This window comes from Arachis ipaensis, chromosome B01 (genome assembly GCF_000816755.2).
Source record: "Arachis ipaensis cultivar K30076 chromosome B01, Araip1.1, whole genome shotgun sequence".
Taxonomy (NCBI): Eukaryota; Viridiplantae; Streptophyta; class Magnoliopsida; order Fabales; family Fabaceae; genus Arachis; species Arachis ipaensis.
In genome coordinates, this window is record NC_029785.2 from 15,263 (window position 1) to 30,196 (window position 14,934).

Consider the following 14,934-nt stretch of genomic DNA (forward strand, 5'->3'; position numbering starts at 1 on the left):
AAAGACACATTAAAATAAAAAAATAAAATAAAATAAAGGCCAACCCCTTACAAATTCGATTCTTTTAGGGAACCACACTAATCTAACGTGCCTGTGACAACTGTTCTGTCCATAAGGAAAGTTAAAAGAAACTAAAATTACAAAATGACCCACATCGCACCCAACTCTCCTACATACGTGGTATTTATTTGCTTATGTTTGTTTCATTAGTTGTATTTGTTAATTTTCAATTTAGCATGTTTCCCTTTTGTTCTGAGTATTATTAAAAAATAAAAAATAAAAAATAAAAAGAGATTATGCTTTTAAAAAGTGATATATAGAGAAGAAAGAAGAAGAAGAAAGGGTTCGTTGTTTTCTTTTGAGTTTCGTGTGTTATTCTCTGTTTGGTTGGTTGGAAAATAAATAGAGAGAGAGAAAACCTGTGTCTTCCTTTTTGCGTTTCGTTTTGTTCTTTCGTGCAATGGGGAGCGAGAGCAGGAACGGTGACGGTTACGGCGGTGGAGAGGCGGCGCTGCCGGCGGCGGTAAAGAAGGTTGTTCAGAGTGTGAAGGAGATTTTGAACTTTTGCTCCGAGCAAGAGATCTACGCTGTGCTTAGGGAATGTGACATGGACCCTAACCGCGCCGTCGAAAGGCTTCTTGCTCAAGGTTTTTTCTTCTTTTTTCTTTTTTAAATTCTTTTTCTTCGTTCTTGTTACTACTCTGTTATTCTTTCGGGTTTGAAGTGAAAAAACGATGAATATTATTTATATTATTATTTTGTGTGTGGTGTTTGGTAGCTGAGAAAATTGGTGACAATGTGCATGTTGTTTACTGTGTTTAAATTTTCCAGCTTTTCTCTCTGTTTTCTTTTCTATCTTCTGTTTGATGTTTAGTTGCTGAGGAAATTGGTGACTGTGGAAGTTTTTTACTTTGTTTTTAGTTGTTCTTTTAACTGTTTATTCTGGTTGAGTGAACTTAAAGGTTCAGAGACAGGGAAAAGGAACGAAATTCTAAGTTCATTAGTTCTATATTATGGTTTATTTATATGAATGATGGAATTTGGCGATCTGTTTAGTTGTTGTGTATCTTGAATAAGAATGATTTTTTATGATTTGTTTTGTTATCTTAATTGTTTTTAAGTTTCTATTTTTTTTTTCCCGGATATTTAATTGTAGATACTTTTCATGAGGTTAGAAGCAAACGTGAAAGAAGAAAAGAGGTATTCCTCGTATGACATTATTCATAAATGTGTTGAGGATGGCCTTCTTATAGGGTGTGTAATCAATTTGCTTATTTAACTTCAGGGGAAGGAGGCATTGGATTCAAGGACAAGGGGTAGTAATGGTGGGCTGGGTCGGGCAGGCAAAACCGGCAATGGCAGTGATCGTAGTGTTACCAATAATGAGTTGACACATTTGAATTATAATGGTCTGTTGTCTGATTGCGGCATGATCTTCCATTTCTGCTAGATGCAGATATTATACACATTTAGTATTGCATTGTCTTACCTTGTGGAATGTGTAATTTCTCTCAGGACACGTCAAACCTGTTAACAAGGAAGATGTTGGGTCTATTGGTACGTCAGTTACGTCATCCACAAATCATGTCGTGGGAAGAGGTTCTAGAAGGTTAGCTTATTTTTCTGTATGCAATATAGTTTCTGGTGTTTTGTATGAATTTAAAATATAGCTGACTTATGGAGCATGGCTTGGTATTTGGTATATTTAATAAGACAGTTATCGCTTTGTATTTATACAGATACAAGAATGTTTTACCAAATGACCTTGATGTTTTTTTTCCCTTTTTTTTGGGGGGGAGGGTTGGAGCCAAACTGATCCCCCTGTGTGTGCACGCGTGCACTGACTTGGAAAGGACAATTGTTGACATCCAAAAGTCCATTAATGTTTTGGTCATCGAAGGTCAATGCTCCAATTAAAAAGCATCAGCGGATTAGATTATTGGCAATTGGAAATAACTGAAGCATTAAGGGATTGTTTTGCATGTTTTTCCTTAATTTATATATTCCCCCTAATTATGGGTCCTGCTAACTGCTGCTGCTATAATTTTTTTTTTACACGAATTACATACTGATTTCATGCATCTGTATTCAATTATTTTTGTATTTACTCCAACGTGGCAGGACACCACATTGACAACAGCATTATGGATTTGAAAAAAATAATAAATAGAGCTTAAGTGATTAAAATAAGTAAAATAGAGCTTAAGGCAGGACAAAGTTTAAGTATATATATATAATGACTTCTTTAAATTTTTAATTATATTACCATGTCTGTGTCCTGCTTATATCTACTGGTGGTTAGATGTAAGTGATTCCGTTGGGATAAGGCGGCGTTGTTGTTGCTTTTGTATGCATTTGTTTTATCTAGATAATTTATATAATCCATGAATACTAATATTTCTGTAGTACTCGTGAGGTGAACATTTTCGTTCTTCTGATTTCTGTGTCTTATATTGGCATATCATACTGAAATTACTGCTATTAGAAAATTTAACAATATATATAACAATGTCTCTAACAGTCTAACTATTCACCTCTCTTATTTGTTGAGAAATTGTTGCAGCGATTCTTTTAGTGCTGATACTGGAAGTTCGTCATTGGGAACAAGCGACTCCATATCAGTTTTTGCCCAAGTTTCTTCAGGACTTCAAACCTCACTGCTAGGAGTGAGCAAAGCACATCTTACTATGGCAGACATTGTAAGAATGGGTAGAACATCCCAAAATGTTTCACATGACGATTGTACTGCCTCAGGAGTTTCTGCATCTGGAAATTCAGAGACAATGCTAAATCTGGACAGTCAAAGTCATTCTGAGCAGCAACCTTTTCATGACAAGTGGCATGTAAATGAACAGCCAACTACCAGCAGTTCTCAAGCACCAACCGTATTTGCCTCTTTAAATGCTAATGGGCCTTCTAAGCAGAGTAGCTTGTGTGATACAGTAGTTAGTGTGTGCGGGAACTCTGAATTAGATTCATCCCAAGGTGCATGGGGGGATTGTGCTAGTGATGATGTTATGTGCAGCAAAACTAAACTAGAATCTCATTCAAACTCTAACTCAAAGGATACTTGTTCCTCTGATTTACATCATTCTCAGGGGCATGAAGGTTACTATTCTAACTGTTGTTTCAGCTTTAGAATAAGCAACTTCTCTATTGTGCTATGAAGTCTTCTTTGTGGTGGAGTTATGCTGAAATGAGATTTAGGATAACCTACTTCTCTAATTTGCTAGTAAGCATAAACTATATTGCAACATGATGTTAAGTCATCTTGGTGAATGATGCTTTTAGTTAGTTCTTAAGATTCAATACTATGATGCTTTATGAAGCCACAAACTATATGTGGACTTATTCATGAAAAGTCAGATGTAACTAAAATATCTATGTTTAGACCTCATAAAAGAAATAAATATATATTTAAACTGAACTTGAAAAAACCCTTGTTCTTAATGTATTGATTAATACTTTGTTTACATAATATGATTCATGTAATTGACCCCACTATTGACCTAAGGATTGATTGTTGTCATTGTTGTTGGAACTTGTTATTGGATTTTCTATTCTTTTAGAAGCTGGAAATGTGCCTAAATGCTTTTGATGACCTATATTTCATCTAGTTTAGGATCCATGTATTAGGTACTGATGCTGAGTTTACATGGACTTGGACTTCTCGAAACCTTTTTCTGTTGTTGTGGAGGATTGGAAGTGATATTTTCTAACTGTTTAGGTATTTAACTGGGTAAGTTTAGAACATTTTTCTGTTATCTGTGTAAACGTGAATAAGACCATTAGCTGAAATGTTGAGTTTGAAATGTGAAGTATGGGTAGTTTCCATGATTTTGGTTTTAGTTTCTAACTTTTATACTCGAGTTTTGTAGGAGTGTCTGATTTACAAATTGTTATATGTAGAAATCAATGTGAAAGGCAATGCTAAGATGTGCTATTTTTTCAGCATTCTTAATGCATTGAAAATATAGCTCCCATGCATTATCTACTCTGCTTTCATCCTCTTTTTTTGCTCAAGACCATGTTATGATTGCCAATATTCTATTTATATCTTCACTCTAATAAATTGGCTAGTAATGCCTTTGCAGATGTGTTATTGGCAGCTTCAGATTTCAAGGGGCTAAGCATAAGAGAATCTAAAGTGGAAATGCCATTATCTGGAGATAATCCTACAGTGGTTCTTCCAAATGATGTACATTTACAAGCTTTGGCTGATACATGCTCACATTTGAGTTTTGGAAAATTTAATGCCAGCAGTAATACTGCATCTTCTGTGATTCCTACACCTAATCTTCCTAGAAATGGATTGGAAGAGAAGTCTGCAGCTATTGATAGTTCCTTGGTTCAGTTCTCAGACGCCAGGCATTTCCTTTTCCATTACCAACTTGATATACCCTGCTTTGTCTATTCCAACGCATCTTTATATTGTTTTTTCTCTGTATTAGTTCTGTACAACATGGTGGTAAGCAACTTGAATTTGAGGCTGTTAGAGGATCAACAGGTGATAAGAATGATAACTTCCTTTCATCTCCTCAGCAAGAGCTTCTGAAGCATATTATTCCAGAGGAAACTTTTGGGCATGAATACAACGTGGTGGCATCTGTATCAGATCCCAATTGGCAAAATTCTCGCTGGGTGACTCCTTCCTTGCCTTTGAAGCAGCCAGGCTTGCAGAGTGGAAGTCATTATAATTTTCCAAGAGAAATGGTGATATAATAGTCCTTCAAATTTGAGTTGTTTTAAGCTTTCAGAAACTAATGGTTTTACTGTTGATATTGGCATAATGATATAAGGTTACAGTAGAACACTGATGTCATTGACATCATGTCATCTGTTCTATGCTGCTCTCTCAATCTAGTGGGATAAAACCTAGTTGTTTGTTTGTTTTCTGCGCTTCTATCCTGTATTAATGAGATTCGCTTCTATTTATCTTGATGTAGCTTGATGAATCAAATTCGAGTCCTGGTGATATGTTCACATTCATCGGGTCACAATCACAACCTGGAGGATACAATAGTTCACTGTTGTCCACAAGCAATAATGGCAATTCCATATCTGGGGTATGTAGGAAATATTTTTCTATGCTTATTATGTTCATTAGTTGTTTCTGTGATTTTATTGTTATTTTGCCTGCGCTGATAACTTTATACAACAGAAACTCTTCTGCTTAGATATTCAACTTCCTGATGCTTGAATCACTAGAAGATTGGTGGTAGAAGTTTATTAATGAGATTTGCTTTTATTTATCTTGACACAGCTTAATGAATCAAATTTGATTCCTGGTGATATGTTGGCATTACTAAGATCTGAACAACCTGTACGATACAACAGCTCAGTGTTGTCCCTAAGCAATACTCCCAACTCCATATCTGATGTAGGGAATATTCTTCTATGCTTATTTTGCTCATTAGTTGTTTCTTTGATTTTATTGTAATCTTGCCTAGGCTAATAACTTGATACAACATAAGTTGTTCTGCTAGAAATAATCAACTTTGCAATGCTTAAATAACTAGAAAATTGTTGGTAGAAGCAGATGTTATTTGAAGGTAGAAGACTAGAAGGTTACAATTCCCATTAGTTTTGATTTCAATATTTCTTTTGATTTGAAGTACAGCACTGATGCCTTGGTGGGTTGTGAGAATGAGGAATTAATAAGGAATGGATATGTCATCTGAATCGTGATACTACTATGATTTGGGCTTTTTGGCACAACATTAAAACCATCATTTGACAATGTTTTTAACCATAATCCGGGTCTAAGTTAATAAATATTAACATCTGCATGAAACAACAGATTTGAGTACTAGTTGCATTCTAGTTGATGTTGAAAGATATTGCATTGTTAGTTATTTGGGGCTTAAAAGGTTCCAAGGGATTAGGGCCCTCAACTAAGGTATTGATGAATCGGGCCTAATAACTATCATTGTTGATGTTTTTTAATATTGAGTCTTGACAGATGTTGAATCATATAGGTCATGGAACCTGGCATGTTCGATCTACCTAAAAGATCTGCACTTTCCCACGATCCTACGGTGCAATCCTCAGTACAGTTCCAGCAATTCCCCAACATGGAAGGATATTCTTCATTGCCCCGTGATCAATCATACATAACAGCCATCAATTCACAGCAACCATTTTCAGGCAATCCTCGATATAACCAATCTGCTTTGGACATGAAGTACAACCTTCATCAAGACAGAAATGAACTACTAATGAATAGATTGCCTCCTGCCGCTGCCAGAGAAACCTATGGTTATGGAAATCATGGCTCTTCCTTTTATGGTCCTAGAAATGTTTTGCCAAATTCATCTCTTGGTTATACAATGCCTCAGAGTAACTTAGATGATATTTTACCTTCTCAATATGGCAACGGTGGGCGTAACATTAGCTCTATTCAACAGGTTGGTTTCATACTTTGTTTTCTTTTTGTGTATGGATGATGAATGATCTTATCTAGAAAGCTGTTTTTGTTAATATCAATGTGTTCATATACAATATTAGTGTAATTGTTTTTGAAATAGTTATTTTCACTAATTGTGCATCACCCTTTCAGTAATTTCCTTGAAGTTGGTTGACAGTTTAAGTTTATACTAGTGCATGAAAGCTATACTCAACTAATGGTTTTTACATGATTGAATGCTATTTGCTGTAGTTTCTATTTGTGAAGATCTTCATAGTTGGCTATGGTTGAGCATCCAATTATTGTTAATTAGGTGTTTATGGTTTCACATGAATTAATGATTATATCCATTATCCTTGTATGTTCCATAACCCATACTATTATGAAGCCCACTCTTAGATAATATTATCACTTGGCTTAACAATTGTTTTCATTCTTCTACATAGAACGGTAGCTTATCTCAACAGGATTATGGGGCCGCGCCAAGAGCTTCATTTCGAACTGAGAGGACCGAGTATAACTTCATGAGGCAGCAGCAGCAGCAACAAAATTTGGCGCCAGTGTCTCAATATGTAAATCCCGGATATTCTGACCCTTATCATTCTCAGAAACAGGTTGCGGAAGAACTTCAGCAGGCAGGTGGTTTACAAGGTTTGTCACCCCAGCAGTTGCAGCAACTATGGAGATACATTCACTAACTGTATACAACCTGCTCCTTTTTCCTCCCCCTTTTTTGTTTTTTGAGGAATTATTGTAGCAGGTTTAGATGAATTAGGGTTTCAAAATTTTCATTCAGATGCTCGGCTTTAATACAGTTGTACATGCTTCTAAAGAGAACCGAAGTTGTCACATTCTAAAGGGGTATTCCTTGAGTTTGGCTTTGTGGTGAGTTTTGGTATCACTTTGCTTCGGTGTGAGATGTTCATTCTTTTCTTTTTCTTTTTGTTAATATAATGTGCCGATTTAACACCCAGCATAAAAAATGACAAATCGGCGATGATCGTCACCATTGATCGGGAATGCGCCACGACACGTTCCGATGTAGTGAGCTCTAATTTGTTGCTAACTGACCAGACAACATTAGAGGATAACATTTAGGGGGAAGATGAGATGTAGTGATCTATCTAGAGTTGATAAGAAAATGTCGACTTTGGTGAGGGTGACTTCTATTGTATCAGTTGTGATGTCAACCTTTGTGAACTATTAAACTAGAGTTAAAATGTTCGCTGACACGAAGATCATCTATTTGGCTTATATATACAAAAATTGCCAACATCATAACAGAGGAAGAACTACAAAATACATTGTTGAGGGATTATTACAACAAATAAAGAGATGAGTGCCGATAGAGAAAACGATAGGATCCATGAGAAATTCTTGCATATTCAAAATGGGCAAAAATAGTGAAACTTGAAGCACATTTTTGTGAAACAGGGACCTGTCTTTACACAACAGTACCTTTTCCAAAGTAATGTGGATGAATGAGTTTCTACCACCAAAGGATGGTGTTGAATGTTACGGTTACTACTCCCCAAGCTTTGGTTTCTTTGTCTGTTCTCTTTCCTCTTCCTCCTCGATTAACATGATTTTCTACCTCCAAAGGAACTGCATGTGTATAACACAAAAAAGAAAAAAAAATGACATTTACAAATACATATAATATATACACATTCACCAAGCAACAAACCAAAGCAATAGGCCAACGAACTATAACTCAAATGACATAATCTCTTTATTCTCATCTAGAAATCTCAAAAAAAACAAACTAACTAAATACTTATAAAATCGTGTTTTTTGGTAGTTCAATCGATTAGACCTACAACACAATTGATTAAATATTGGACGAGAATATAACTTTCTCAAAATTTAATTGACTGGAATTGTTACACAATCAATTTAACTATGCCGGGACAAATATTAACTAAGCCCTTGTTTTATTAACTTTCTTAATTGTATAATACAAGGAAAAGAATGGCAGCCGTTGATCACAAGAACCCGCGACACTTGATTTTGGGAAGTGGCACATGATTTGCGATTTGGATGAGAAACAGCGCGAAAGCAAAATATACTGAAGCCCTAAAAGCATCTGTAGCAGTAAGCAACCTGGTGCTGGTGCTGGTGCTGGTGGGTGCTAGGTGAATCAACTTTTCCCTTAGTGCTGGTCGCCGACGAACTCTTCTCCTCAGCCAGCGTCCAGCCCCGCCGTCGCCGATTCTCTTCTCCTGGATCCCTTCACCTCGCGTCTCCAGGTCTGCTCGGAGCTGCTGTTGGCGTCGCCGCCTCTGCCCGAGCTCACTTTCCTTCCTCCTTCGCCGTCACTTCTCTTCCTCCCTCACCGCCGTAAGCAAAGCTGCTTCAATTTAGAGTGAAATTCACATGGATAGTAGCGAAAGCCCAACCGAAACAAAGAAAACCAAGTCCAAGACACCTCGAAAAAACAAAGAAACCGTTCTCAAGCAAAGTACTTCTCTCTCGATCTCTCGTTCAAGCATTCTCGACATTCATAAACTTTATCCTCCAACTGATATTTTATTTATTTTATTTCTTTACTTATTAAATTTGCAGAATCTCCCGCGGAGTTCTTTGCTGAGAACAAGAACATTGCAGGATTTGATAATGTAAGCTTGATCTTGTAATCAATTATAAGGAGTGGCGTGTCTGATTTTTATGTATCTATTGATTTTGTGATTTGTTTGTATTTATATTATGTGGATTTCACATCAGCCGGGAAAATCTCTTTATACTACTGTTAGAGAGCTTGTGGAGAATTCGCTTGACTCAGCGGAATCCATATCGGAGCTTCCGGTGGTTGAGATAACCATGTGAGTTTGCATTTGAAAGTACAATGAACTAGTAAATGATTGATTGTTCCACGCTGACATGGTTGTTGCAGTGAGGAGATAAAGAAAAGCAAATTTAATTCTATGATCGGTCTCATTGACTGCGAGCGTGTTGATGCGGAGTTGTACGATGATTATGAAACTGAGAAGGCCCGTGAGGTGTGCTTGATTACATTATTGTTGAGTTAGTTGTGCCATAATGCGAAATACTAGACTGTGTCGAACTGTATTGTTGTGTGGTATCAATTTCTAATTATAGCAATAAACTTGAATCAATATTTTGCAAATGCAATTAAATAGAGAAAAGCATATGAGGTCCTTGTGTAAGATTCTAAATTTGTTCCTATGCAGAAACGGTTGGCGAAAGAGGCCCGTGCTCAAGAAATACAAGCAAAGAATGCTGCCCTTGGAAAGAAAGTGAAAGAGACTCCAGCTTCAAAGGGTATCAGGGGCCGAGGCGAGGCTTCATTTTACAGAGTTATATGCAAGGTATGCATTGTTTCTGCTCTCAAGCATTCTCATACTGTATTGTATTGATGCGGGTTACCTTATATGTTAGTTTTATTCAAGTCAACATTCATCAAAGCTGTTTTATTCGATTTTGAATTCAATTTGAAAGTCCTTTTTTCATTTTCTGTTTACTAATCTCATCTTTGAAGTGAAGCTCAAATTATCTCATGATTGATTGCAGGACAATGGAAAAGGAATGCCACATGATGACATCCCGAATATGTTTGGCCGAGGTCATTCAATTACTCGATACCTTAATTATCCATGAATATACACTTTTTGTTCTGACATATCTTTTATCGGTACGAGCTAGACCTGATTTGTTTAAGCTTATCCATTCACGCAGTTCTCTCTGGGACAAAATATGGCTTGAAACAGACACGGGGGAAGTTTGGTCTTGGAGCAAAGATGGTATTGGCAACATGCATTATTTAGATAGAGGGTCACTCTTTTTATAATCAACTAGTTGAACGAATGCCAATTTTTTTTTTCCTTTCTTGAAGTTGAAGTACATGCATATAGTAGTTTCAGCTGGCCTTATGAACTATATTCTTCATATGTGCAGGCATTAATATGGTCCAAAATGAGCACTGGGCTTCCAATTGAGATCTCTTCATCAATGAGAAACCAAAGTTATATGTCATTTTGCAGGCTGGATATTGACATTCATAAGTATGATTTCAAGTTATTAAATGAATTGTCTTTTAATCCCTTCTCCAGATAAACAAATGCCTTAATTTTCAGGAATATTCCACATGTACATGTAAATGAAAAACGAGAGAACAAGGAGCGCTGGCATGGGGCTGAAATTCAAGTTGTCATTGAGGGGAACTGGACAACATACCGTGTATGTAACACTTATTTGGTGCTACCTTAATGATTTCATTGCAAACCCCAGATATAATGGATATGGAGCTTTTCCACTTTCCAAAGTACACTTTTTTCATGCTTATTGATTGTTTCTAAAGACTGAAGTTGACTATGTTTCACTAATATAAGCTCCCTTGTTTACATTTGCAGTCAAAAATATTACATTACATGAGACAAATGGCTGTCATCACCCCTTATGCACAATTTCTATTTAAATTTGTTTCAGATGCTCCTGAGTATGTATACATATATCTATTCGTAACCCCCCTAAACTATGGCAATGCATAATCATCTCATACTAGCTATTCTCTTTGGCAGAAAGAATGTCACTATAAGGTTTTCTCGAAGAACAGATGTGATGCCTCCTGTTCCCCTGGAGACAAAGCATCATCCATCGTCAGTTGATTTGCTGCTAATTAAACGCCTTATTGCTGAAACTTCGAAGCAGAACCTTTTGCAATTTCTTCAACATGAATTTGTAAATATTAGTAAATCTCATGCTGAAAGATTGATAGGTATAAAAATAGTTCATATGGTTCGATGAATGTTGTTCAAACCATAAACATTCTAGTTATTTACTGCACTTTTGACCTTTTTCAGGTGAAATGGGTCCAGACTTCAGCCCAAAAATGGCTCTTAAGTCTCTAACTCCACAGCAACTAGTACGCATTCATCAGTTATTTCGTCAAGCCAAGTTTGATGATCCTAACGGCCATGTTAGTTACTAGTCTTTATTATGGGCCCCTTTTCTTTTTAGTTTCATTTATTATTATTATTATAAATAAATTCCTTACTCTTGTCATTTGGTGTGTCTTTAATACTATTTTCAGTGTCTTAGCCCTGCTGGTGAGTACAATCTCCGGCTAGGAATAATAAAAGAGCTACACCCAGACATGGTTGCAACTTATTCAGGCAGGTTGTTTGAATATGAAAATTTCTAGATCTTCCTATTCAAGTTATTGCTTGTGGAAACTTCTATATATTCTGTTTAAATATCGTTTTTAATCCTTGTGGTTGTGGTTGAGTAGATCATGGGTATTTGGCTTAGTTCCTATGATACTCTTTTTGTTGGGGTTCTAAAGGTGTCACCCTGCCAACATCCACGAGATATTTAGTTATGTTGCTTTGCACTTCACTTTTCTGGCAATAGATAACTCTTGGTTCCTAAGTTAATTTCTTCTGTCATTGCTGCACAGTGCTCAGGTTTTTGAAGGCCACCCATTCATAGTTGAAGCTGGAGTCAGTATCGGTGGAAAAAATGTCAAGCAAGTAAAGTTTCAGATCTATTAGTGTTTTATTTTATATATTAGATAATAGTTGAAATCCATGGGAGTAAAATACATCATTTTATGTGAAAATAGCTGACGTTTCAACCAATTACAATGGACCTATAAATTAGCAAAAGGAAAATGTGATTTAGTTGATTACTTTTTGATGAACCATGATAAATGTTAAATAGTATATGCTGCACCCTACTTCTTACTCTTCTCAGGATACTTTAATGCTTAGTTTGACTCCTCTCACCAGAGTTGTATATTAGGTGTAGGAGACTCCTGATCAAGCAGCTGATCAATTAGGCAATATTAAAGAGCTAATGATTGTGATCTTTATTCTGTTCTAAAATAATTGATGGTCTGTCAATGACAAAGCATATAACGGTATAACACTTGTCTCAGGGTTTGAATATATTTCGATTTGCAAATAGAATTCCACTACTTTTTGAGCAAGGAGCTGATGTTGTCACCAGGACTGCACTGAAGCGAATCAAGTATGCACATAAGCAGATGGTTTCCTCTTGCCTTTCCGATTTTTGACCTGCATTGGCAGGATAAGGGTCAATAATTGCTTTGCAAAATTCTCTGGTAATTGCAGTAAAGAATATGAAATCTGACTAAATGCCTTTTCAGTTGGAGTAGTTACAAAATCAACCAGCTACAAGACAAGATTGGCATCTTTGTTAGCATTGTGAGCACAAAAATTCCCTTCAAAGGGACTGGAAAAGAATACATTGGAGATGACATAACTGAGATTGCTTCTGCTGTAAAGGTTGAAATTGATTTTTTTTACTTTACCAATTTCACATTATAGTAAAGGTAAATAACATAAAAGTACTGTTTCTCCAGTATTCCATTCAGCAGTGTTGCGTTCAATTGAAATCCAAGATTGTGAAAAAGATGCAGGCACGTGAGCAGCAGGAGAGGAAACGGAATTTAAGCAAGTATGTCTATGTCTTACTTCTCAAATCCAAGAATTGCCTGATGCTCTGCTTGCTTTTTTGTTTTTATTGCATGAAATAAAATGTGATTCGTACCAACTGGTGGTTGTCAGGTACATTCCTGATGCTACTGGGGCAGTATACAATGTTTTGAAAGACATGGCAGAGACACAGTTACATGCATCAAAGAAGTTCCGCTATGGAGATGATGATGGAGAACTATTAAGAAAAGTATATGAGAATTTGATTACTAAAGAAACGCTCAGTGAAAAACTTGCTAAACATGTTGAACAGGTATGTTGTCTGGCTAACATTTTATCGAAACTTTGTAGTTTGTAGTTCTACTGCTATGTTAGCCAAATTTTCTGTCAACCTGAAAACATTAAAAAATTGTTTGAGTGGCAGTTGAATTGATATAGAGTAACACTTTTTGCTTGTTTGTGATATGAACTTGACTGTCCTAAGTTAGGATCTAGATATATTTAGCGTCACAACTATGAAAATGGACTTCATAGATCTTTCTATTTGAAAGATTTTTTATGACTATCATAAACTTTGTGCCCGTTTGGCAAAATTTTCCTTTCCGATAAGGACTCTGCTCAAGTGATCGTAGGTTTTCTGAAGCCATCTTTCTGATTCAGCAATAGGATTGTTTTCTATCCTTTATATGAACAATAGAAAAAATTGAATTTCGGATTTATTGATCAGCTTTGCTATATGATGTGTGATACAGGTGGATTATGAAATGGCGTTGGAGTATGCCACGCAGAGTGGAGTGAGCGAGGAACCAAGAGAAACAATATATATAAAACCATTGGAAACTGAAAATAAGATTATTGATTTACATTCTCCATTCTTTGTTTTTAGAATGTTTCATTAGATCTAGAAAATCATTAGACATATTACACGAAGAAAAAATTGTTGTATCTATTGTTTTCATTTGTAACTTGTAACTTGTAACTTGTAAGAAAGAGTAATAAGAATCATAATACAGTGGATTCTAAATTATGGTTACATTAATGTCTATAATATGACATTTCTGGAAATATAGGAGGGCCTATCTCAATTTTTTTAACCATCCTAATCTGTTGTTACTTTGTAATTTTTGGGCTCACAAGTCTTTTCTTTCCCCAACTAATGTTAATAATACCACTAATAACATACTCAAAAACCTTTTTCAGTGTTTATGCTTACAATATTTTCGTTTATGCAACTGATTAACATGAAAATTTTGTAAGCGTACACTAGAATGTCTGAGAATCTGAAAGGCATCCTTCAAAATAATAACATGCACACGCTCATTATATAACTGAAATAGTATGTTTTATGATTATATTTTATCGTTGAAGACTAGTTAATGATATAAGCTCAAATTAGGGCATAGACATTAGTCACAGTACGCAATGGAAATGGAGGATTTGATGGAGCGCGTAAAACAAAAATGGAAATGGAGGATTTGATGGATACTTTGTTTTTGTTCACTTGATGGGTACTTATTTGAATGAGTTTTACGATGATGTCTATGTTCATGAAGTTGTTTGTTTTAGACGAATGGAAATTGTGATATGGATGGGAGACTGGTTTTCAATTGTGTCAGTAGTAGTTAATGTTTGTGCTAAGTTTGAAGTATGTCACATCAGTTGTGTAGGTAATTAAGCAATGTAATTTGTAAATGTTATGATATACATATATGAATGTCCATGGTTTTTAACCATTCAAATTTCAATCTTGGATGGCTTTTGTTTTTCAAAATTGGTGGATTGATTTTACGCATGTTCACTTTGGCCTCCCTATGTCTGCATCCGCTGGCATGTGTCGGACTCAGTTTCAAAACCATGTCATCTTGATACTAAATGATTTTTTTTTTGGACATTTTATTGTTGAGCATGAAGAGGACTGACATTACTTAGAAGCTTTTCTACTACTCTTATGTCGGACACTATATTATGTTTGAAAATCACACAAGCACTCACTCATTGGTTACTGCATAATGTGGTCAAATCCAGTCTCCTTAAATTAAGGGACAATAGTGTTCAGTGGTACAAGAGTGTGGTTTACCCATTTAAATAGTAGTATTTTTATTAAAAAATAAA

The 14,934-nt window shown here is 35.8% G+C and overlaps 2 protein-coding genes across 3 annotated transcripts; both read left to right on the forward strand.

Moving 5' to 3' along the window:
- Window positions 296-7,307, forward strand: LOC107634798 (serine-rich adhesin for platelets). Of its 2 annotated transcripts, none has more exons than XM_021107673.1 (11): window positions 296-647; window positions 1,157-1,200; window positions 1,286-1,409; window positions 1,516-1,609; window positions 2,552-3,108; window positions 4,095-4,368; window positions 4,452-4,713; window positions 4,947-5,066; window positions 5,264-5,380; window positions 5,979-6,407; window positions 6,853-7,307. In XM_021107673.1, exons 1-11 carry the CDS (start codon window positions 461-463, stop codon window positions 7,102-7,104), a joined length of 2,460 nt encoding a protein of 819 aa, XP_020963332.1. In that variant the 5' UTR covers window positions 296-460; the 3' UTR covers window positions 7,105-7,307. The 2 variants fall into 2 exon arrangements, with proteins under 2 accessions (XP_020963332.1, XP_016193734.1); XM_016338248.2 differs by having other exon boundaries at window positions 299-647; window positions 2,564-3,108.
- Window positions 8,381-13,887, forward strand: LOC107634691 (DNA topoisomerase 6 subunit B-like). Its single transcript, XM_016338149.2, has 19 exons — window positions 8,381-8,867; window positions 8,972-9,024; window positions 9,131-9,228; window positions 9,300-9,405; window positions 9,598-9,735; window positions 9,938-9,989; window positions 10,103-10,167; window positions 10,322-10,428; window positions 10,501-10,603; window positions 10,777-10,862; window positions 10,945-11,141; window positions 11,227-11,342; window positions 11,457-11,542; window positions 11,823-11,895; window positions 12,303-12,394; window positions 12,534-12,672; window positions 12,750-12,844; window positions 12,955-13,135; window positions 13,575-13,887. Exons 1-19 carry the CDS (start codon window positions 8,783-8,785, stop codon window positions 13,719-13,721), a joined length of 2,019 nt encoding a protein of 672 aa, XP_016193635.1. The 5' UTR covers window positions 8,381-8,782; the 3' UTR covers window positions 13,722-13,887.